The sequence below is a fragment of the Balaenoptera ricei genome, chromosome 5 (assembly GCF_028023285.1).
Source record: "Balaenoptera ricei isolate mBalRic1 chromosome 5, mBalRic1.hap2, whole genome shotgun sequence".
In the NCBI taxonomy this organism is placed as follows: Eukaryota; Metazoa; Chordata; class Mammalia; order Artiodactyla; family Balaenopteridae; genus Balaenoptera; species Balaenoptera ricei.
The window spans coordinates 25,444,885-25,470,507 of record NC_082643.1 but is presented as its reverse complement, the minus strand read 5'-3'; the positions used below and the strand labels follow the sequence as shown (position 1 = coordinate 25,470,507).

At 42.7% G+C, this 25,623-nt stretch overlaps 1 protein-coding gene across 2 annotated transcripts in view; it reads left to right on the top strand.

The window, feature by feature from the left end:
* The window catches only part of TBC1D9 (TBC1 domain family member 9), a 111,284-nt gene that overhangs the window by 49,240 nt on the left and 36,421 nt on the right, over positions 1-25,623 (top strand). For both annotated transcript variants that reach the window (XM_059922522.1, XM_059922521.1), the window contains exons 2-7: positions 467-577; positions 12,246-12,364; positions 16,700-16,928; positions 17,369-17,630; positions 19,405-19,612; positions 25,223-25,429. In XM_059922522.1, coding sequence (XP_059778505.1) covers positions 467-577; positions 12,246-12,364; positions 16,700-16,928; positions 17,369-17,630; positions 19,405-19,612; positions 25,223-25,429 — 1,136 coding nt within the window. The remainder of the gene's footprint in view (positions 1-466; positions 578-12,245; positions 12,365-16,699; positions 16,929-17,368; positions 17,631-19,404; positions 19,613-25,222; positions 25,430-25,623) is intronic.

Below are 25,623 nucleotides of genomic sequence, written 5' to 3'. Positions count from 1 at the left end.
GGGCAGCCTGGTACACGGACTCAGATGTACGTCACTGGTACCTGTGGCTTTGTCAAGTTACTCAAATTAAGGATTTGTTTCTAGGATGCTAAAGGGGAGAAAATAATACACATTGGGTGTAGTGTAGGTAAAGCAGAGACCCCAGGATATCAGTGCTTAATACCTTATTTTTTTGGTTTGAAACAGGCATTTATTAATACTACCGTGTGCCAGGGACTGAGCTAGGAGCTTTGCTGGTTTTGTTTCTGAAACCAGCACTCTTTTAGCTTGTGCAGTGTCTCTTGGAGGTGGGTGGAACAAGTAACGTAGAGTCACCCTCATCACGTCTGAGAGGAAAGTTTTGTCCAGGTGGGATGCGGTGGGAGAGGGCTTGTTGGCAGGTCCCCCGGAAGGGGAGTGTCCACACTGCTGCCTCTGGGGATTTAGAAGAAACCCTTATTCATTTCTCCCCCTTTTCTGCCCTCAGGGCTCCTGGTGGGCACCCTTGATGTCGTGTTGGACTCCAGTGCCCGGGTTGCTCCTTACCGCATCCTGTACCAGACTCCAGATTCTTTGGTCTATTGGACCATCGCCTGTGGTAAGTGCAGCGTTTGGAAATATGGAAAAAAGTTATGATTAACAACTTTCTGTCAGAGGGGAGGAACATTTAATTGTGAGATGCAATCACTTCGTATTTTAGGGTAAGTAACCCTAGCCATTTCGACAAATGAACCCTAAACCTCAGTGCTTAACACAATAAAGGTTTCTTTCTAACTCTGGTGAAGTCTTGTTTGGATCCTGTGGCCATCTCCATCTGTAGTAACACCCTCTAGAACACAAAGGCTCCAAGGTCAACTTACAAGGAAAGTGCGGGAGGTGGAGGCACACCTGTGTTTCACTTGCTTGACCCAGAAGTGCCACCACTTCCACTCACACCCCATTGGCTAGAACTAGTCACATGGCCCCAGCCTGTCTTCAGGGAAGCTGGGAAATGATGGAGTCCTGGGTGGACTAAGTAATACTCACTTATCCCAGTGCAGTCCTTCCTACTGAGTAGGGATTGTTTATTTCTCCTGATGATAACCTGTAATAATGTGCTGGGATGGTGGTAAACTGTCATGCTGTTATCGGATCTCTCACAAGAACCGCCAGTCCAAAGTGGCTAAGATTTTTTTAGTTATTTGTTTGCATGTGGCTTTTCAAATAACCATAGGAAGAGCAAGGGCACTGAACACTTACCTTTTTTCTTTTCATTTTTTCGCCTCCACTTGATTTTTTTTTTTAATTAATAGATTTTATTCTTTAGAACAGTTTTAGATTTACAGGAAAGTTGAACAGATAGTTTGGAAAGCAGCCAAATACCCTCCACATACATAGTTTCCCCTATGATGAACACCTTAGGACGGAACATTTGTTCCAATGGATGAACCAATATGGATACATGGTTACTAAATAGAGTCCTTAATTTATTTAGATTTCCTTAGTTTTTACCTGAAGTCCTTTTTCTGTTCCAGGATCCCAGTCAGTGCACCATTTTATATTTAGTTGCTGTATCTCTTTAATCTCCTCTTGGCTGTAGAAGTTACTCAGACTTTCCTTGTTTTTGATGACCCTGCCACTTCTGAAGGATAATGGTCAGGTATATTGTAGAATGTCCCTCTGTTGGAATGTGTCTGATGTTTTTCTCATGATTTGGCTGCGGTGATGTATTTTTATGAGGACTATCACAGAGATAAAGTGCTGTTTTCATCAGGTTATGTCAAGCAAGGGCACCTACTGTCCAGATGATTGATGACTAATGATGTTTTTTATCGCCTGACTGAAGTAGTGTTTTTCAGGTTTCTCCACGGTCAAGTTACTCTTTCCTTCCCCTTCCCATACCGTCCTCCTTGGAAGGAAGTCACCGTGCACAGCCCACACTTACAGAGTGGGGAGTTTTAACTTATTCAATTATTTTTATCACTGTGGACTCATGAATATTTTACTTTGTACTTTGGGTTACAATCCAATACAACTTTATTTTGTTGCTCAGATTATTCCAGCTTTGGCCATTGGGAGCTCTTTCAGTTGACTTTATTCAGTTTTTAAATTGATCTCTGCTTGGTAGGAAGTGTCGTGCTGGGATCTAAAGATATAAAGATAATTAGATCCGGCCCCTGCTTTGGAGAATACAAGGAAATACTCAGTTCTAGCCCAGTGTGAACAAGTACCATACAATGCCATTGGATGGTGGGGCTTCCAACTAAGGACAGGAATCTTGGCCGGCCTTCTACAAGGGTAGGGGGAGTTATGTGGCTGTGATTTTAGGCTGCTGGAAGGCTCTGGTGCCCTAGCAATGCACCCTCAAGGATTTAGTAGCACCGATTGGAACATTGTAGTTGTATCCCTTTAAAGTTATTCTGGTTCAGATGCAAATAGTCCCATGAGAAACAATGAAATGAATCAGCATTTATGCATTCCACTGAATGAAGGAATGGCATCTGGAGTGGGCAGGGAGAAAACCACCCAGCAGTGAAGGGGATAAAGGATAAAGGAAGAGAGAGGCTGGGACCCTGAGGAAGACAGACTTATCAGGGTAACCCCATGTAAGATAGAGTTCCAGCCTTCTGTGCGGTTCATTCAACACAAAGGGAAACACCCAATAGCTACTGTAGAAGGGGAGGTGCCCTGTGGAAGTTGGTTGGGAAAATGTCACCTTTAGTTGACGAACAATGTAGAATGGTGTTAAAATAGACAGGAGAGCCAGCAAGTGAAGAAAGAGAAAGGAGATTAGAAATCAGGCAGAACCACCAACGCCCCTGGACTTAATGAGGGTTTGACACTCTCACTCACCTTCCAGCACTTTCATCACTTGTGCCTGGAGGCTTTTGAGAACGTGTGCAGCGTGGAGGTCCTCAGAGCCCTCTGGTCTCCTGGCCTTCCCAGGTCAATGCACATGTATGGGGCTGTGACGAGCTAGTTTCTATCTGTGACTCTTTTTTTTCCACCCCCTCAGCCCATCCTATTTTTCTCCCCTGTTACCTGACATCACTACTCCTCACTTTGTTTCTGGGGCTTTGCCATTCTACTGTCGACTTTAAAAAAGTACGCAACGTGAGTGTTGCAAGTTAAGTTTTATTGGGGGCAAAATGAGGACTATAGCCCGGGAGACAGCATTTCAGATAGCTCTGAGAAACTGCTCCAAAGAGGCAGGGGGGAAGGTCAGTAAAGATGTGATTTTTGTGACGGGGGAGTACATGCAATCAGCACATATTTTTTTGCAGAAGGTTTCTGCCAGTCTTGTGAAGGTTATTGCTAGTCACAAGGAGCAGACATCGCCATGAAGGATTTTAGTGCTTTTCTAGTTATGAGGAGATGCAAGAATTGGGCTCATAAAATCAGCTCCTGAAAATATCTATCTGAAGACCTGTTCTGCCAGTTTTTCCCAGAGCACAGAGTGCCTATTTTCTGATCTCCACCCTGAACTCCTTTCATGGGGTGTTGAAAGTCAGCAGCTGCAGTATAGCACAGGATTTAATACTTGTAGAGGTAGATGGCAAGTGCCGGTGGCAAGTGCCAATTTGTAGTTGGCAGAGGCTCTACAAGAGCCTAGCAGAGGCTCCTAGGAAAGCTCCTGTGGGGAAGAGCCCAGAGTTACAAAGCTGAGTTATTCCTGAGTTATTTGCCAAGCCAAGGCTAAGGAACACTGGGCAGTAATTGCTGATGTCATAATTTATACCTCAAAGAGATGTACTTTTGTTTTCCCAGTAAGTGATGCCTATCACAAGTGCACGATCTCATTATAATAAACCCAGAGCGGTTTTAGCTTTTGTATATATATTGATTACACGTAGAGACAGCTCCAGAATTTCCTTGTAGAAGACACCACGGAAGCGACAACCACTGTGACAGTCCCGTTCACCCACTAATTGTTCCTTCTTATCAACTTCTCTCTGAAACCCAGGTACCTGGCTCCCTTTCCTGAGGAGATTTTAAGAGCGGAAGTTGCTACCTTAAAAAGGATTCTTTGATAGGCTGACCTTTCAGTTTGTAATTTTAAATATGTTGTTTTTTCGTAAACTACAAAGTTGGTATTTGGTGGGACAGTAGGGCACGGGCTTTTTAATTTGCTCTAGTTTCATGAATCGTTGCTGTAAGAGAAGCTTCAGCAGAAAATTGGATGTCCAACTCACTCTCCTGTAGAATCCATAGCTTTGCAAAACCTTTGTTTTATGCCATGTGCCTTGTGAATCTTTGCTTTGTGTAAGTTGAGCTAAGGGCACATCTACCGTCAATGTCTTCACCTAGGTCACTTTCTGTAGGAGAACAGTAGTCTTAGTGGTAAATCCCAGTCGTATGTGTGCCTTAGACTTGAGCCACATGAAGCCAGGCAGGACCTAGTTTTGGACCTAGTCTAACTTACTCCCAGTATAGTAATCACCCAGCCCTTAACAGTATGAACCATATAGAAAGAAGAGGGGAACAAAACACAAGAGTTCTTTGGTGAAACATTATTTTCAGATGCTTCTTTTTATTATCTTCTATCATCTGTATCCAGATTGGTTTGAAGAAGTTGATTTTTATGTTTCTTTGGCACTGAGACCTTTAATTGGGAAGGGGAGCCAAATCCCTGCCTAAGTAATGACTCTTTCTTTGCACTGCTACCCAAAATGAAGCCATCAGTCTCTTTGGTGGATATTCCATTGTGCCATCAATTCCAGCCTACGGACTTGCGTTTTCTTCAGTGGTTTGTGCGGTAAAGTATCAGTTTTGCCATTTCTTTTATTTTTTTTTTAAATTTTTAATTTAATTTATTTATTTTTGGCCACGCCACACAGCCTGCGGGATCTTAGTTCCCTGAGCAGGGATCGAACCCAAGGCCCACGGCAATGAAAGCACTGAGTCCTAACCACTGGACTGCCAGGGAATTCCCTGCCATTTCTAAGAACATAAAGGAAGTAGTACCATAGGAATTGGTCCAGTCTGCTTTGTTGAGCTGGTTATACTCCGACAATTCTGCCTCTCTCCCACCAGTAATTGACTGAGTATTTCACAGCTGTGCTCTCACGAGGGCACTAGACAGCTGCAGGCGTTCCCCCAACAGCTGGTGTTTTGGCATTGGTACCCCAGAGGCAGGAGAGAGCCCAATCCTTTGCACCCCTCGAGCTTCAAGGTACTTAAGTAAGTAGACAGCAACCCATTTGGCTCTCCCCATTAGAAGAACTGGAAGGGTTAAACGGCCTCATGAGAATATGGGCACATAGAAATGCAGGTAGTTCCAAGGACGTTACTTAAAGGGCTCTGGGACAGAAGAGTTACAGTTGGAAAGATAGAAGGAAATGTTGACAGTTCCCTCTGGATACATCTGACCTTCCAACAGGACTGATAAAGGAAATGGGATGGAGGGAGTGTGCTTGATGGACACCTCACTGATAACACAGCCCTGAATGGTACCTTGATTCCCCTGCCCATTGATTAATTTCCCTTTTCTTCACCATCTTAGAATCTCATCTGGATAGGCATTCATTTTCAGAACGGAAAGATAGATTAGCCACCACCTTTTCCAACACTCAGATTGTGATAGGGTACAGGGCCAAAGTGAAGTGCCCAAGTTCACATTGCTAGTTACAGCCAGTTAGCGCAGGGCTGAGATCAAGTTCTCAGGCCTCCCCACTCCCAGCCCAGTCCTTTTGAAGCGGCACCATGCTGGCTTTTATGATTAAACATTCTTTTAGTTGGCAGCTGGTAAGACCATGAGTTTAATGAAAGGTTGCTAATTGGTTCTGCTTCTGCTGTTTCTCTACACTAGATAGCGAAATGGTGGGTGATTTACTTGCCTTCCACATGAGATATACCTAATGTAGAGGTTGGTCAATGTTTTTTCATCCTTTCTTGGTCTGTGTACCTCAAGAACTATGCTTGTATCCTTGGGAACACAGCAGCATAAAAAAAAAAGAACGTGCTTTTTTTCTTTAAGCAATCATGTTTATTGCAGGAAATTAGAAAATGTAGATAAGCAAAGAAGATAAAATATTATAAAACAATAATACCACATTATAAATCTTCACCTTCCAGACTTTATATATATGTGTGTGTGTGTGTCTATACAGATATATGTCTATACACATATATATGTGTCTGTATATATACACATATGTATAGATTTTCTATGTCAAGAAATACATGTCTATAACGTCAATTTTAACAGGTAGATAATATTTTACTGTGTTTATAATGTAATTTTTCTAACGTATGTGTTATTTTTTGGAAATCTAAGGTTTTATTCCCCTAATGTTAACTGCATTTTGAAAAACCTTAGTGAATATCCTCTGAACAAAATATTTCCACATTACTTTCATTATCACCTTAGGATAAATTTATAGAAGTAGATATGCTGAGTCAAAGAATATGCATGTGTGTGAGACTTTTAGTGTCGTTAGCCTGACTGTCCTCCAGAAAGATAGCCATTTACATTCTGTCCATCAGGGTAGGAGAGGACCTTGGCATTTAAGTAAAATAAACACAATAACGACATCAACCACTAATTCTTACTGCCAAGGTTGGATGAGTCACCTGGGCCTCTCTTTTCTCAAAGTGATTATAAAGCTATGAACATACTGTTGTGACCTGTAAGAGATTATAAGCAGAGTTATGTAAGAAGCTTACAATAGTTACACAAGGATTGTTCAAGTAAAGGCCTGCTTTACTTCAATCATACCTACGCTTTTCAATCAAAACATAATAGTGTCAGGACCAGAGAGATGTGTGCTGAACATATGGTAGTCTGGCAACAGTTCAGCAACTGGTTTCTTAGTGCTCTGACATCAGAAGTTAGAAATGTCTTCTGCATCACATTTCAAGAGGAGATCTTTGTGTCCTGCTGCTTATGATGATAATAGCAAAGTAACTGTTTATTTAGTGCTTTGTATGTTCCAGACCTGTGCTAAGGACTTTACGTGTATTATCTTCCTTAATCTCTAGCACAAACTGCTGTGGTAAGTGTTGTTACCTACGTGTTACAGATGAGGAATCTGGAGTACAGAGAGGTTAAGGAACTTCTCTGTGCTCACAAAGATAGTATGTGGCACGGTAGGATTTGAACCCAGGTGTACTTTTTTGACATCAAAGTCTGTGGTCTGAGCCATTAGGTAATAATTGTCTCCCTGATAATCAGACCCCTTATTACTGCAGAGGATCTAACCTCTATGCATACTTACCACACGTCTAAAATATGTCAGGAGGGGCTACTGTGTAGCAATTAAGAGTGTAGGTTATGGAGGCAGAAAACTCTGCATTTGATTTCATAGAAACGTGGAAACCTCAGTTTCCTCATCTATAAAAGGAGTGTAATTGGACCTACTTGTAAGATTGCTGTGAGCTTGGGTGTCTATAGTGAAAGCATGGCGCCGGGCCTTGGTTAAGCACGAATAAGTAATAGAAAACACTTCATTATCACTATTTAACCTGTTTAAAATTTTAGCTTTAGTTGGATGTGGATTTTTAAAACATGAATCTCCCTTTTGTTTCTAAAACTGTTCAAATCACCACATTTGGGGGCGTTGGATCTCTTGCCCTCTCCAAATACAAGTTTGTCCTTTTTTCTGGGTGTAGAGAGTACAGTGGTGGCTTTGTAAATCCTACAGGGACAGCAGGTGTCACTCCAGTGTATTGGGTATTGCCCTTGACTTTATTTGGTATTTAAATTTCAAAATTATCATCTTTGGGGCTAAGGTTGTATGTGGCTAAGGCCATAAAATAGATGGTTCCCTTTATTTAAGTAGCTTCAAGTGCTATTCATTTGAGGACTGGATAGCTCTGGGATCCAAGCAGCCTGTTCCAGTATCTGAAACTACTGGATTGGTTGCATTTTAATCTCTGGGAGGTTTAGTGGGTTTGTTTTGCTTTGTTTTGTTTTGTTTTCTGCTGTGTCACAAGAGGTTATTATTTTTGCTTGTACACACAAATATATACCTACCTGTGTGCATACACATACTCTTGATCGGTAGGAATTTACCATCTTAGATATTCTGGAATTCAGGTTTTTAAGTCAGTGCTGCAGTCCCAGGGCCAAATTGTATTATTATTAATCATGCATCACAAAAAAAATATCCACTGAATAGCTATCAGTGGGGCTGTAAGCCTTTGTTCTTAATCCTCAGAGGCCAGATACAATAGAATCAATTTTGTGGGTCCGTCTTAATGCTTCTTTCTTTTTATTTCAAGTGGACTTCATGTACTTTAAGGTACATCTCAAACCAGATGAGAAATTAGACTAGGCTGACTTAGTATTTTCTTTCCATCATCTTAGATAGTCTTTAAGTTTTGCCCAGGTATACGCACAGGGCCTGTGGCTGGTATTCTGAAAACAAAACAAAATGCAACACTGCAAATGATAAAGATTCTCATTTTTCCAAAATTAATTTCTAAATACCCTTAAGCCCGTCAAGTGTTGATCTGGTTTTTCCCACAGCAGAAAGCTTTACCTTGGATTTCCTGAAGGCTTCTCATACCCAACACAGCTTTCTTTGTTGTTTCAGCTGATTGCACAGTTGGGTCAGCTTGTTTTTCCTGCTGTATCTCTGTAAATGCAGCCTTTCCAGAAAGTTGACTGCCAAATCCTTCCTTTCTCTTCTGAGCGCCTACCACATTTTGCTCAAACTGTTGGGTAAATAGACCAGCCCCCTTTTCAGAGTCGTGGCAAAAGAACTTCCTGTTATCTCACTTTACACAATAACAAAAGGAAAATTCCAGGCTCTTAAATATGGCAGCACTTGTACTTATTTTCTTGAGAAATGAAAGAGCCATTTATAAGGAACATTGAGGATCCCAACATGTTTCTTTTGGAGTTTCGCTGGTTCCTAAAGGGTGGTCCGGCCAAAGCATCACTTGCTCTTGAACTGTTAGCAGGACGTTTGCTCTGTGATCTCTGAGAGGTACCGTGGACTTTTTGTTTGTTCTGGGATGAGAAGTGGACACCTGCTTTCAGAGAGAATTTTTACTCGATTGGCATCTTCAGAATGTGTCTTGTCTGCTGGGGGAGGGGATCCAGCCCTGCCTTTTAGGTATCCTCATGCTTCCCGTCTCCAGAGTCTGGAGCTTTGAACACCTGTCCTCATTTTTTGTGCATTTAGGAAAGTGTTCAGAGAATATGGTGCATTTGCACAGTAAATATAAATGTAAAACGTACATTGACATTTCTCTCCCTGGAAAGTATCTGCTGGGTATAGATCGGAATCCATAGTTAATTCTTGAAACTACCATTGGCTGATGGCATTTGTGTCTTTTTCTTTCCTCAGTTATGGTGCTAATGGTTTCTTATAATGGTATGCAAAGTTCTTCCTTATCTACACCCCAGTCTTCTGTAACTTTGGAATCTTAGATCTGGATGTAACCAGAAGAAACCACTGAAACCTCTTTGGTAGCATAGGAGTGGTCCCAAAGCACCCAGCAATCTGAAACAGTTGAAAACTTAAAGATACTGAGCTTTGACATCCCAGCGCCTCTCCTATACATGGGAGCTGCGAGCGGCCGGTGATGACTCCGAAAGGCCAGCCTTTTCATGTGACAGTGACAAGTGTGGGAGAAGCAACAGGAGATGGAGGGTAGCAGAGAAGCAGCAGCAGTGGTGGTAATTACGGACAGAAATGTGGGGATTTACATCCCAGGCAACGAGAAGTAGAGAAAAGAGCTGGCCGTCGTGTTAGGTGGTGGCAGGCGGAGACTGTGGAAATGACAGACAGTGGGGCAGGTGAAGAGGAGGAGGTCTTGGGGCAACAGAGAAGGCAATTGGGGGTGGGGGAAGCAATGTGAGTAGTAAACCTGAACTTCGATACAAGTGTGCTGAGATGGCTACTTGAAGACGGGGATCAGCCATATAGACCTTCCTGTAATAACCATGAAGATCGGAGGTATGAGTGAATGTTTGTTGAATGAGTGCATGGACGCATACACCATTTCCACCATGGCTCTGTGTGTGTGTGTGTGTGTGTGTGTGTGTGTGTGAGTGTGTGTGTGTGTTCGGGGTGATGGGGGGGTGGACCTATATGAATAAGCACAAAAAAAACTGAAGGCAATGTGTGCCAAGGTGAAGGCACACCTGGTCTGCGCTGGGTCTTGTAGCCGATGGGCTTTTCTGTCCAGGATAACCAAGGAACAGCGAGGGTGACTTGTGGTTAGATCCCACCACCAGTATAGCAGGGACTCCAAGGTCAGGTACCTGGTGTGATCACCTGGTAAAGGGCAGCACATGGTGGGATACCGGTCAACAGCCAGACCGCCCCGGCTGAGCCAAGGGGTGAGTGCAAACCAGCCTCTGGAAGGCACATCTGCGATCAACATAGGCAGGGGCGGAGGAGAAGCAAAATCAGAGGCTGGGAATTGTGCCCAGTGGGTCTGCAGAAGTCCTGCAGTCCCGTCAGTGGCCGGAAGTGCCTCTGTCCTGAGGTGTGAACATCTGACTGTTGCCAGTAGGTACAGATGGGACGGCGGATGGAGGGCACGTGGCTGGCATTCACTCTGGACTGGGCCCTGTATGACAGCCAGTCACAGCTGGTGATGGGAGTGACCTGTTTACAGACAAGGAAGGGTGCAATATGCTTTAGAAAATTCTCCGATCCCTATTTAAAATTTTAAAATCTAAAATGTTTAAAGCGCTCTGGCTGACTCATTCCCTAGCTATTCCAAATGGGCATTGTACTTTGCGTCTGAGCAGTGTTTTCTACTTTCCAAAGTGTATCTATAGACATTATTCCGCGTGATTTTTTACAACGTTGCTATGATATGAGTAAGGGGTTGGGTATTTTTATCTGTCTCCATGTTACATGTAAAGAGTTTGAGACAGAGCGAGATGAAGCAAACTGTCTAAAGGCACCCAACTGGCTGGTGGCAGAGGAGGAGGGGGACCCAGGTACCCTGACTTCTACCTCTTGCCATGACAACGTAGTACTGAGTCATCGATTACTTTTCCATGTGGTTGACTACGGCCCCGAAAGTGTGAGCCATGGAAAGTGCCTGTGAAGGGCTCCAGACAATCTCTTCTTTCGTGTTTCCGTAGGGCTGCCTCTCCTCTCAGAAATTTGCTCTTCATCCTCTACAGAAGCATTCCATGTAGGCAATTTTTGGTGTTTAGGCTTAAAGTAAAAGAAAACGAACGTGGGCTTGGTTTGGTTCGGTTTGGTTTTTCCTTTCCTCGATCAGCGGATCTGACACCCCTCAAGCCTGCCTCTTATTCTCCAAGAGGTTTTCCTTCTCCTCCTCGCAATTCTGAGTATCATTGTGGACACATTTGTACCTTCGACCTTTCCCAGTCAGGAACGACAGTGAGATTCTGAGATATATTGAATTGCTGGTGACGAAGAACAGAGAGAAGCCATTTTTAAGAAATCAATTAAAAGATAACTTGGAAATCTAAGGAGACATCTGAAGGGGTGAATCATTCTTTAATTCTGAATTTATGTATATGATATGGATGATTTCTAACACACTGTTCTTCTGCAGGATCATTAATGATCCCAGAGCAAGAAAAAAAAATTTTTAAAAAGGAAGGCAATTTATTACAGTGTCTTGACAAACACGTTGTGTTGGCATCCCTTTAATGCCCTGCATTTGTGAGCAGAGAGCAGGGTGCCAGGTTATCTATGCTTACGAGGCTGAGGTTCTTCCAGTTTAGAAGTTGCCAGGCGAGGTGACTTATGCTTCTGCTTTCTGATTTGGATGGAGGCTATGAGGATGACCTCATCCCATTACAACTCAGGGCAACTGTGCTGCTGGGAGCCGGGCTGCTATTCCCTAGCGATAGTCCATTTTCACATCTCATTCATAATTGAAGGGAGTGAGGATCATTTTTTGCCCATTATAGGAGGTGGTTACGTCAGCTCTCCAGTGACATACCAGAGCCCTCATACTGTTGCAACTTAACAGCTGTAACCTAGTATCCTACAAGATCTGCATTACCCTGAAAAGTACAGGTCCTTGGGGGAGAAAAGGGGATAGGGCTAAACCCAGAAAGTGAACAGGAGAAACGTTGCTGCTTCTACTCTGAAAGACTGTCCAAAAAGTTTCCGGACTCACGTGATCAGACGTGACCATAACACAGTACTTACTCTTTGGGCTTCTACATCCTTCAACATCTTCTGTGTGTCCCTTCTGAAGGAGAGAAAGCGTTTGAAGGCAGAGCTGGTGGGAGCAGTATTCTCCTTTCATGGCACTGCATGTGGAAGAAGTGAGCCTGGTTTTTAAAGTATCTTTTACTGGCTGACATTTATTATTATCATTTTACATTCGTACAGGTGGTTCCAGAAAAGAAATCACCGAACACTGGGAATGGCTTGAGCAGAATCTGCTGCAGACACTTTCCATCTTTGAAAATGAGAACGATATCACCACATTTGTGAGAGGAAAAATACAGGTAGTGGTTTATTAACATGGAATCTTTTTTTTTTTAAAAACCTTTTCACTGGAAAGAATTTCAAACTTACAGAAAAGTTGCAAAAATAAAAATTGTATAAAACACACCTGTAGACCCTTTACCCATATTTCCCTGTTGTTAACAATTTATCCCATTTACTTTATTATTTGTAGGCTCCATTACTCTATTTTAGAGGAATTTCACCCAGATGCTTCAGTGTATATTTCTAAGAACAGAGCTCTTCTATTAAATAACAACACGGTGTTAACAACAGTTATCACCTGCAGTAAATTTAATATGAATACTGTAATTGTTGGCACATATTCCAATTTTGTTAAATGACCCACTAATGTCATGTATAGCATTTTTTTCCATTCCAGTGCAAGATCCAGTCTAGGAAGCTATTGGATTAGTTTTTTGTCTCCTTCAGTCTGGATCATTCAATTGCCTTTCTTTGTCTTTTATGACATTACTGTTTCTAAGTGTATGGTTCTGTTTTTTTAATAGGACATTTTTCATTTGGGGTTTTGTCAGATGTCCCTTATGATTTGCTTCAGATTATGTATTCCTGGATGGGACACTTCGTAAGTGATCCTGTGTCCCTTCCAGTCTTTTCTGGAGGCACGTGACACCCGTCCACCACCCATTGGTGATATAAACCCAGCAAAGTGCTAGCCAGTTTCTCCCCTGTAGAGTTACTAATTTTACCCTTGCAATTTTCTGTAGGAAGATACTTTAAGGCTCCACAAATATCCTGCTGTTTATCAACATTTCTCCCTTGCTTTAGCATCCATCAGTGATTTTTTTTTGTTGAACCAATCTTTGTTGTGATGGTTTACAATATGACAATTGTCCAACTCCAGTGTTCCCTCACATTTACTAGTTGGCACTTCCACTCTAAGCAAGAGCCCTCCCTCTATTTACCTTTTTATCCGTTTATTATTGATATGGACTTGTGGTTTCCTGTGTTTTTCAGTAGCTTCTGTTTCATTGCTGGGCTTATTTTGGTACTCACCCTCTCCCAGATTTGGCTAGAGCCCCTATCAATTGCCTCCTTTTCTAAGTAAGATAAAATACTGAAACATTCATTATATTTTTAAAATTTTTTTATTTTTTATTTATTTATGATTTTTGGCTGCATTGGGTCTTCGTTGCTGTGCGCAGGCTTTCTCTAGTTGCGGCGAGCAGGGGCTGCTTTTTCTTGCGGTGCATGGGCTTCTCATTGTGGTGGCTTCTCTTGTTGCGGAGCATGGGCTCTAGGCATGTGGGCTTCAGTAGTTGTGGCACGTGGGTAGTTGTGGCTCGCGGGCTCTAGAGCGCAGGCTCAGTAGTTGTGGCGCATGGGCTTAGTTGCTCCGTGGCATGTGGGATCTTCCCAGACTAGGGCTCGAACCCGTGTCCCCTGAATTGGCAGGTGGATTCTTAACTACTGCACCACCAGGGAAACCCTACCCTTTTAATAATCTTTTATTAAATGTCTTTTAGTTGCTAGATACTGGTGGTAAAAACTGTTCGAGGCATTATATTTGTTTTTGAAATGTATATTTAGTGGTCGAGGGACATATAAACAAAATACTTTCAGCCAACATATAAAGAGAACACAGAGATGAGAATGCTAGTCCTCATTTGGGATTGGGTTAGTTTCACAGAGGATGTTTACACTGAGCCTGGATAGGTTGATTTGGGCAGATCGAGAAAGGGGTTTTATGGCATGAGATGCAGATTGGACTTTTTCCCTCTTACATTGATAGCCTGTGGACATTTTAAAGGTGGGAATGCGTGTAGCCATACAAAATATATCACAGTGTGGAAAGATGCCTGATGGCATGCCAGTTGCAAAGCCATTGTGATAATTCCTGGACTATGTAAAGGGGCTAAAGTTGGCTTCTTATTAGAAGAATAGGCTGGAGACTTGTCTTGGGTTGTGTTTGCTGTTATGGTTGTTGTTTACATAGTCTGTTTTTTACTAGAATTGAATGGTGATGGAGATAATGGAAGACTAAAGCCCTCCTTCCCCTCCCTCCCGCCATCACTCCTTAGTACCACAACTGCTGGCAACTAGGGTGGAAGGTCTGGCAGTGAAAATAAAATTCAGGACATTATATGTATTGAAAAATAAATTTCAATACATCAGGCAGAGAGAATCAAAAGTACTTAATGTGAGGAAGGACAGTCATAGCTGGGAGAAGCATTCATAAGGAGGTGGGAATTAGACCAGACTTTGAGACTAGGTAGGATTAGTGAAACAGACAACAGTCTGATTCTAGATTTTAGGCACTCAGAATGGAAGGACCGCAGGCAAGAAGGTGGAAAAGGACAAAAATGACACATTCAGGCCCTGAGTGTGCCTTAGGCTGACTGAGGCAGAAGAAAACAATTGGGAATCTTGTCAGATGTAGTACAGTGAGAGCAAAGGTTGCAGTGTTGGTTGGATCAACAACGTGCATGGTATAGAATTTTAGATTTTATATGGTGATTATAGGGAAACAGTCAGAATTTTGATAATAAGAATTTTGTAGTTTTTTAATAAGTTTTATGAAGATAAATTTATGAGGAGCATCCAGCATATACTGGGAGCCTAAGAGCCCAAAGGCAGGAATTCTAGGTATGAGGCAATTGCAGTTTTCTATCCTTGGAATACAGAGGGCTCAGTCATGTCAAGGAGAACCTGAGAAGTTGCCCAAATTCACACAGACATGCAGTGACACCTTTGGGATCGAAACCCAAGACTTTCATGCTCAAAAGCTCATGCTTTTCTAGCTACCTTGTGATCAGAGAAAATGGAGATGAGGTGAGAGGTATTTGGTGATTACAAAGTCAAGGTGGAGTTCCAAGGAGCGTTTTCTGTCAAGGGATATAGGTAGAAGCCATTTTTCAGGGAATTATGAAGGAACTGAGTAACAATGAAACAGCCTCTCAAGCTACTATAATGATTAAATAGTAGATTAAGCCAGTCACATGCCGTGCATATATTTTATTTCCTGTGCAACTGACTAAAAGTTGTGTGTCTACTATAATTTTTGCTCCAATATTCACCCCATTTCTGCTCAGATGGTGGCTTGTTCCTTTTATCTATGTTGCCTGATGTTATTCATGGCCCTGAGACAGTGGGTCTGTGGCCAGTGTCAGTTAGTGGCATGTGTTTTGGTCTTTCTTCCTCTCTTTCCATTCATGATGAAATTTCATTGAGTTTTTGTTTTTGTTTTTTTATTTATTTGGCTGTGCTGGGTCTTAGTTGCCGCATGCAGGATCTAGTTCCCTGACCAGGGATCGAACTCGGGCCCCCTGCATTGGGAGCTTGAAGTCTTAACCACTGGGGCACCAGGGAAGTGCCAATGTCATTCTTTTATTTATTTATTTATTTTTAAAATATTTATTTATTTATTGGCTGCATCAGGTCTTAGTTGCTTAGTTGTAGCACACAGGATCTTTCGTTGCAGTGCGAGGGCTCCAGAACGCATGGGCTCAGTAGTTGCAGCACGCGGGCTTAGTTGCCCTGAAGCACGTGAGATCTCAGTTCCCTGACCAGGGATCGAACCTGAGTCCCCTGCATTGGAAGACGGATCCTTTTTTTTTTTTTTTTTTTTAATTTATTTTATTTTTGGCTGCATTGGGTCTTCGTTGTTGTGTGTGGGCTTTCTCTAGTTGCAGCAAGCGGGGGCTACTCTTCGTTGCAGTGCAAGGGCTTCTCATTGCGGTGGCTTCTCTTGTTGTGGAGCACGGGCTCTAGGTGCGCGGGCTTCAGCAGTTGTGGCTCGCAGGCTCTAGATCACAGGCTCAGTAGTTGTAGCACACAGGCTTAGTTGCTCTGCGACATGTGGGATCTTCCCAGACCAGAGCTCAAACCCATGTCCCCTGCATTGGCAGGTGGATTCTTAACCACTGTGCCAGCAGGGAAGCCCTGGAAGGCGGATTCTTAACCCCTGGACCACCAGGGAAGTCCCTCATTGAGTTTTTGAGAAAGGCAGACGTTGGTTGACCTTTGGGATAAGTCTATCATGATAAGCTAGGAAAAGTAGTAGAACTAGCAAAATCTTTTCATCTCCTCATTTGTAAAAGAAAACTATGGGCTTCATTCTAAGTGAACTTAAAAAAATGATTAGTACCAATAAACAGATATTAAAATCTATATTGCTCTTTAGAAATCTTTTAGTACATAAATGCTGCTTGTTAATTGGCTTAGAATTGGGGAGTTGGCTTTGAAAATAATTCGTTTTTTTTAAACTCTAGCCTTAGAAATTTTTCGTTCCTTTCCAATTATGTACCAGATATGAGAAAAAGCAGCTCTAGTCATAGTGATACCAGTTGTGTGTTTTGTGCTTTATCGCTTCTTAGGGCATCATTGCAGAGTATAACAAAATCAATGATGTGAAGGAAGATGATGACACAGAGAAGTTCAAGGAAGCCATTGTGAAATTCCATCGGCTGTTTGGAATGCCTGAGGAAGAGAAACTCGTCAACTATTACTCTTGCAGCTACTGGAAGGGGAAGGTTCCCCGACAGGGTTGGATGTACCTCAGTATTAACCACCTTTGCTTTTATTCTTTTCTGATGGGAAGGGAAGGTGAGTTCTCTAGAATTTCAGAGGGAAGCTTTTGAAAGTCTCCTGAGGTTTGCCTGCCCTGAACGCATAAACCACATCCAAACATCAACAATAATAAATCTGTAGTTGTAACTGAGCCAGCACTATTTTGTGATGACTTAACAATTGAATCCAATCATTTTTGGCTCAATGGTTGTAACGAAATTAGTTATGAAGTAGTAAAGATTCACCAAAGGTATAATTCATTTAGTAGACATGGGCTTAAATCCGTAATAATTGTTAACTCAGAAATTTCGTGGTCCAGATTTGTCTGTTGAAACTAACAAACAGAACAATGATAAATATGGGCACATAAACTCAAGGGAGGTCAGTGAAATTGGGGGGCGGGGTTCTTAGTTTCCAGTATCTTGAAAGGATTTTGAGCAGCTGTGTGTTAACCCAGCCTTGTTGCCTGTGCTCAGCCAAGCTGGTCATCCGGTGGGCGGACATCACTCAGCTCGAGAAGAACGCCACGCTGCTGCTGCCTGACGTGATCAAAGTGAACACGAGGTCCAGCGAGCATTTCTTCTCCGTTTTCCTTAACATCAATGAGACCTTCAAGTTAATGGAGCAGCTCGCCAACATCGCCATGAGGCAACTCTTAGACAATGAGGGGTTTGAACAAGATCGATCCCTGCCTAAACTGAAAAAGAAATCTCCTAAAAAAGTGTCTGCTCTAAAACGGTAGGTGTCAGAGACTTAGAGTCTTTTACAGGCTTTAGAAGCAAGAAACACATCTGTTCCTTTATGAAAGTTAACCTTTTCTGGACAACTTCAAGGGTTCAGAAGTTTTCCAGGTATAGAAACAAAACTAAAAAAGACTACCTTAGGCATTCCCAGTTCATGAAGCGAGGCAGGCACGACCAGCTCCAGTACAATGGGATGGGACCTCTTCTGTTCCTATGAGCAGAGCGCCATGAGCACACACATGGGGAGACAGGAAGAGTGTGTAGGAAAGACCTCTCAGCGGAGCTGCTTGGAGCTGGGCTCTCAAGACATGGTAGACATTACTCATTCAGAGTCAGTAGGATGGATATTTCAGGCAGAGGGAATAACATGATGGGAGAAGCACAAAGGAAAAGCACAGAGGGAAGTTAGTCCATCACATGTGTGAAAGGTGACTGGGCATGAGATGAAGCGAGGCTGCAGAGAGGCCTGGAAGTCTGGATCTGGGCTAGAGAGAAGGCGAGGGAAAAGCTGATGCTCTAAAGTGTGACGGTATGCATGGAATTACCCCTAACTGAGGTGGGGATGAGGGAAGGAAGAGCGTGTCCAAGGGATATGAGGGCTCAGTTTTGATCGTGTTGAGTTTAGTTGCCTGGAGGACATCGAACTGGAATTGGCAATCATTGCCATACAGCTGGTACCTGACAAGAAGTCACTGCAATTAAAACGCCTTTGGTGATTTGAGACATGTTTTGATAGAGTGACAAGAGGATGGGTTACTGCAGTGGGTTGAATAGCACGGGAAAGGCCAGGCAAGGGCGTTAGGACAGTACGGACTGCTTTTTCAAGAAATTCAATGGTAAAGGAGGGGGCTTGCTCATTTTAGAATGAAAAAGATTTGACCAGAGGATGGTATGAAGTAGGCAGATGGGAAGAGTTTGTTGGTGAGGGGTAAGTGCAGGGACAGAAGGGAGCATGGAGATAAAGCTAGAAGAAAATGAATAATTTAAAAAGTGACATCTCATAGGACATGGAAAAGGATGCTTATGTGTGCTGATACATCTCCCTTTGAAACAGGGAAATGAAGTAGGATGAGATGAGGATGGAGTTGGTTTTGCAGACAGGAGGGAGGGAATTGGAGGGCCTGTCTTTGCCCTGTGAAGCCAGAAACTGGATCGTCAGGGGACTGAAGTAGCATAAAAGCTTGAGCAAAGAGGTTTAAATCACTGCCATGATGAACAGGAAAAAGGAACTCATTAGGGAAAAGATCATAATTACCTGAGGACCCAGATGAGGTTAGATACTCTGGTTGTCCTGGAGGTGGGTCGTTCCTGTGTTTTGGGCAGTTTTATTGTCTACTCAGTGTGAACAGTGCCAGTCAGCAGATTCATGTGACTTGCGTGTATTTGCATTAGGTCGTTCTTAAAAGATAAGGCCCCGAGAGTGGCTCTGGATGAGTCTTGGATAAATGTACTCATCTCTTAAGAAATTACTGTATTCTTTTAGAAAGAGAATTATTTCCTGTCCAGGTCTTGTTTTCCTAAGATCCTTTGACATTCACAGACACTGATTGCAAAATGGCTACACAAGGGACCTAAATATATTAAAATAATTTCATAATGCTTTTGGGTCATAGTTTGGAGTTAATGCCAGTAGAAAGCCAAGAAGGTAGGAATAAGTCTCACAAGATGGAGGAGGGGAAAGATGGGCTCGGGAACCTCCATTGCCGCATAATTTAGAGGTACTGAAACTTTTATTTTGTGTGGGGTGAGTTATTTTTGTTGCTTTCCAGCGATCTGGATGCCAGGGCAAAGAGTGAGAGATACCGTGCACTTTTCCGGCTGCCCAAAGATGAAAAATTAGATGGCCACACAGACTGCACCCTCTGGACTCCATTCAACAAAATGCACATTTTGGGGCAGATGTTTGTGTCCACAAACTACATCTGCTTTACCAGCAAGGAAGAAAACCTGTGCAGCCTCATTATCCCACTCCGAGAGGTAAGTGGCAGGTGAAAATGGAACTTTTAGGGTATTTTAAGAGTTTTACTGGTAATACTTTTCTGTGTATCTTTTACTGGCAGTGAGTTGGCTTTTAACCATAGGTGAGTGATCATAATTCTTTGGTGGAATCTGCCACTCTTTTATTTGTTGTCATGGCTCTAAGTGACCATGGGACCTGCGAGATATTTTCTTCCAGAGACAGCCTGGTATTTTAAAATGTAGATTTCATTCTTGTTCAGGTAAGGTGAGGCCAACAGAGCAGGAGATGACTGTCATTGAAAAGATTGGTTGTTATACTCACGGATTCCACTAGGGGGGGCACGCCATGCCGTGGGGACCACGCAGGGAAGCACCAGGGTGAGTCAGCCGGCAGAGGAGCAGGGGAAAACATGGGCAAGAGCCTTTATTGTGGTTTCCATGGGAAGAAACAGGCGAGGCAGGGTAAGCAGGCTTAGGAATGGCGAGTTGAATAATTTTGGCAGGCTCCAGGGCAGAGGGCCCATCCCTAGTTGTCTGGTACCTGGCACTGGGGTGATGAGGGCAGGTCAATGTGGCCCTGAGTGTGAGAGCAGATATAGGAGGTCACTGGGGTATGGGCTTGGATTGGTTGGTTTGCCTATAAAAGGCCTGCTCACAAGTGAGTCCTTTACTATCTCCAGGAGTTGGCTAACTCTGGGTCAAAAAGAGCCCAAGATGTGAAAACATCAAATACAGAAGCTAGAAAATGTAGTTACTACACCTGACTCACAGCCTGAGCAGCTTGGTCTTTAGAGGAGACAGTCTAGGTTGTGAATCAGAAAGCCAAGTGTTCAGATCTGTCCGGTTTGTCGATTCCTTCCTTGCCTTAGAACCACTGGGACCGCTGGCCACAGTGGCAGATTCCTGAGCCCACCCCAGATCTTCTGGATCTCTGCAAGTTTTGGAGTCTGTATTTTAATAGAGTGCCAGGCTGATGCCCATAGACAGTGAAGACTAAGAAACATTATTATTGTATCTGGGGTGGAGGTGGCTTCTGTCGTGTCCTCACAGTGATAGATTATTCTAGTACTTGTATGGAAGCCTTGCTGTTTGGGGTTGAGAAGCAACTCAAAGTTAGGATGTCAAGGGCTGGCAGACCCGCAGTTTCTGACCTGGTAACTTTCAACCTACTCTGGTCCTTTTCTAGAAATTAAGACGGTTAGAAGCTTTGGCTATTTAATCAAGATTGACCCTTTATTAAGATTCTCTATAGTAAAGGATTCAAGTTTCCTTCTGCCTTCTTTTCTTTTTTTTAAAAAAATCGTTTATGTAAGCAAATTTTCTTGTTTTTCTTGTTTCAAAAATATTGCATCATTATCACAGAAAATTAGTAAAAATACAAATAAAAAGAAAACAAAATTCAGTCCTAGTCCCACCCTTCAAAGACGACCATGTTAACATTCTGCTGTACAGCTTTTCAGGCTTTCTGTACATTGCTGTGTATATGTCATTTATATTATTTAGATATAAAACATAAAGAATTTTTATTTTTTTCTTAATTCCCTTAACAGTGAGTGTACACTAAACTTTTCCCCATATCATAAAATATTCTTTTACAATGTAACTTTTAGTGACTGCATATTATTCCATTAATGGGTATGTATAATTTATTTCTTCTTTTTAGGTTACCTGTGCTTGGACCTTTGCATTGTTCTTAGTTTTCTCCCAATCATATGTATAATTTTCCTTAATTGATAAATTCCTAGAAGTTTAATTGGTGGATCAAAAAGAATGCAAAATGTTAAGCAATTGAAAAATCTAGTTCTCCTTCTTATAGGGTGTGCTAACTGGTATTATAACACATTTGGAGGCCAGGAATTGTTGGGAGTGAATTCTGAGACGGATAATTCATCAGGACTTACAATTGGCTCTGAAAGGCATTTCATGACTTTTTCCAGCAAACTTTGTCTTAGGGAGTTACTAAACTCTGTGTGTGTGTGTGTGTGTGTGTATATGTGTGGTGTAATTGACATAACATATTAGTTTCAGGTAAACAAAGTAGTGATTTGATATTTGTATATATTACAGAATGATCACCACAATAAGTCCAGTTAACATCTATCACCATATGTAGTAACAAGGCTGCCACTAAAAATGTTCTTCATCAAGTACTACCTGAACATAGTAAAGCAGAGTGACCTGGACTGGCTAGGGAAACCCATCCTGGGATTAAGAATGTACCGTGAATGTGTCATTTATGAATCTGAGTGAGTCATCACTCTAGAGAACTCAGGAGCAAAGAGGGGCTGGGAGCTGCTGTCCAGACGTCTTATCTCCTGTTCCCCACCTCCCGGTTTGGTCCAGGCGCTCTGTGTACATTTTAGTGTGATTGATAATAGGATGGCGAGAGTTCGGGGGAAGTGAGAGAATAGAGGTTAATGTCCTCAGCCCATCTTCTGCTTGCCAGTTTTCCCCAACAGGCGGTAGGGCAAAGATCATTCAGTCACATTTCAGGGTAAGTCAGAAGAGGGACAATGGTAGAGGTAGCATTTAAAAATAAAGTGTGGGGCTTCCCTGGTGGCGCAGTGGTTGAGAGTCTGCCTGCCAATGCAGGGGACACGGTTTCGAGCCCTGGTCTGGGAAGATCCCACGTGCCGCGGAGCAACTAGGCCTGTGAGCCACAACTGCTGAGCCTGCGCGTCTGGAGCTTGTGCTCCGCAACAAGAGAGGCCGCGATAGAGGCCCGCGCACCGTGATGAGGAGTGGCCCCCACTTGCCGCAATTAGAGAAAGCCCTTGCACAGAAACGGAGACCCAACACAGCCATAAATAAATAAATAAATAAATAAATAAATAAATAAATAAATAAAAAATAAAGTGTGTTGTGGTTGGAGGATGCAGCTTTAAAGAAATGCTCAATGAGCCAGCAGTGCCCTGTCCTTTAACCTGATGAATCGCTGAGGTATATTCATGGTCAATCCCGAACCTCCACTAATGGAAGAAGCAAAGGACTTAATGTAATTTTTATTACCTCTAGGTATGATAATGACAGAAAAACACTAGAACGAGGCTCCCACCCTCCGTCCGGGTCTGTCTGAGTAGAGGTGGTGTCTCTGTGAACTGAGTTAAGCTGATTGGTCAGCAGAAGCCAACATGGGAACGCTGCATCCTCCTTGGAACGGCTACTTTTAGGATGGTGTAGACTAGGAATTGTTGTTCTATTTAATTTTTTCTAAATAAGTAGAAATACTGACTGGAGATTGTTAATATATATTCTACATACAGACTTAAGGTAGACCAAATCGATACATGTTAAATGTTTACACAGAATCTTATTGCTGTAGATTTTATAGAAATTACTGAGGCAGCAAAGCAGGAGGATAAAGTGAAGTGATCAAGGTCCCCATTAGAGATTCCAGATGAAGTCTCTCTTTTCTTTCAATTATAAATTACCTTGTAAGTGTTCTGTATGACACACCAAGATTTGATTAAATTTGATCTATTTTAAACGCTACTGAAACTACGCTACAGCAGAACTTTTTTTTTTTTTTTTTTTTTTTATGGCTGTGTTGGGTCTTCGTTTCTGTGCGAGGGCTTTCTCTAGTTGCGGCAAGTGGGGGCCGCTCTTCATCGCGGTGCGCGGGCCTCTCACTATCGCGGCCTCTCTTGTTGCAGAGCACAGGCTCCAGACGCGCGGGCTCAGTAGTTGTGGCTCACGGGCCTAGTTGCTCCACAGCATGTGGGATCTTCCCAGACCAGGGCTTGAACCCGTGTCCCCTGCATTGGCAGGCAGATTCTCAACCACTGCGCCACCAAGGAAGCCCCAATTTGATCTATTTTATAACCCAAGTTGGTAACTAAAACGTGTCTCATTATTCTGTAGAATATTCAGATATAGCTGTTGCCTGTTCCTGGTGGCACAAAGCTTATGGGGTAGAATTCTACTAGAACTCATTTGCCAGTGAAAAATAGGTTGTAACCCGTGGGAACCTTCCTAGGTTTTCTGAGGGCGCTTTCTTGCTGTCTCTGTATTCATGATCCTGCCAGATACAGGGCTTTGCACTTTGACTTCATCACGATGCACGTGATGTCTGTGTTTTAGGCACAGAACTTGAACCTTTCATTCTCTTGACATCTGTCATTTAATCGCAGACGCCTGGTGACTAAAAGAATCAGAAAAAATCTACTGAGAGAAAAGGAAGTTTTCATCAGTCTTTTAAAATAAGCATTGTTTAACACATGTCTGAAGTGTCATGGGAAAATCCTTTTTATGGTAAAGAAGTTGGGTTTTTTCCCCCAATTTCTCTAGCTTCTTTTGCATTGGGAGAAAAAAACACTTTTATGTTCAACTCCAGGTATCTTGGAGATTCCTTTTAAAAAGTGTAAATATATATCTAACTTGTACATATTTATGAAGTCTGAGAACAGAAGACAGGTCCTGCAATTTTTCCCTTTATGGACCCCAGTAATACCTGTTTGCACTTGGGACCATGCAACTTTTTAGGCAATTCCAAGAAGTTCCTTAGCCTTGAAGGGGAGAAAAGTTTTTAAAGTTCTGCTTGGGAGGAAATGTATTTCACATGAAAATGCTGATGAAGAGGTTGAAGTTGAACCTGTCTAGACTGCTTACATGTGGAAATGAAGAAGGGAAAGAAACTTAGCTCTACAGAGTCAGAGCTGCTGCAAATAAACCATTTATCTAGGGCTGGCCTTGAGATTTTCTTCCTAATGTGCTAAAGAAAAAAGTTGTAATGCATTTATCCTAGTTTCCAGTTGATGAAAATCCTATTATAAACCACCAAATATATGTCGTCATTTCAAAACTAAAACACATGCCCCTCTTTCCTACTTTTCTCCTGACGTGGTAGACTTACTTCACCACACATGCTGTGCATGCGTGTGCGCGCGCACACACACACACACACAGAGTCAGCCAATGCAGATAGGGTTGCAGTTAAGCTGTTTAAGTCATGTCTGTTCAGAATCGAGCCTTTAAAACTTTGAAGTGGTAAGAGGTGAGGGATGCAAAGCCCTGGAGTCTAAATGAGACGTTTGAAGGATTGGTAGTGTTTTGAAAGCCATCCCCACATTAAAGCTGGTAAAAGGACCCAGTGTCATCGGTTGTTTCTGTCTCTTACAGATGAAGCAACAGCTAGGAGTCCTCCCTCTTATGGTTCCATGAAATTTTAATGAAAATCAAAGAATTCCTTTACGACAAGGTTTCTCAACCTTGGCACTATTGGCATCTTGGGCCGGACTTTGTTGGGGGCGGGCCGTCCTGGGTCCTGTGCACTGCAGGATGTTTAGCAGTATCCCTTCCTCTACCTATGAGATGCCAGTGGTGCCCTCCACTTGTGACTACTAGAAGTGCCTCTAGATGTTGCCAAATGTCTCCTGGGGGGCAAAACTCACTCTCGATTTATAACTAACTAATTTAGAAAGACCAGCAAGATAATTCCAGCTCCAGTCTGATTTGTTATGAGCTGTTTTATTTTATTGGAACAGGGCTAAAGAATCTCAACTTGCCTCAATAAAATAGAGGAGGTTTCTACAGAGATTTAAAAGTGTTGTGTTCTTTCCAGTGCGGCTAAGAGGTTGCTGTCGGATAATCCCTGGAAAGTAATAGTCTTGGTGTCCTGTTTCTTTTCAGGTGACGATTGTAGAAAAGGCAGACAGCTCCAGCGTGCTCCCCAGTCCTTTATCCATCAGCACCAAGAACAGGATGACCTTCCTGTTTGCCAATTTGAGAGACAGAGACTTTCTAGTGCAGAGGATCTCTGATTTCCTTCAACAGACGACCTCCAAAATATACTCGGACAAAGAGTTTGCAGGAAGCTACAACAGTTCAGATGATGAGGTCTGTGGAAGGCACCTGCAGGTGTTTTGGCTCATCTTATTACTCTTCCCCGGGGGTGTTCACCTCCCTGTCTGTTAGTTTGATCTTGAAGCTTTGCAGCTGTGCTAAGATGAACCACCTACTCTGATGTCCAGAGCAGTATCTCATTTAAATCTCATGGAGTTTATGTTTGGGATCATAGAGCCGGACAGAAC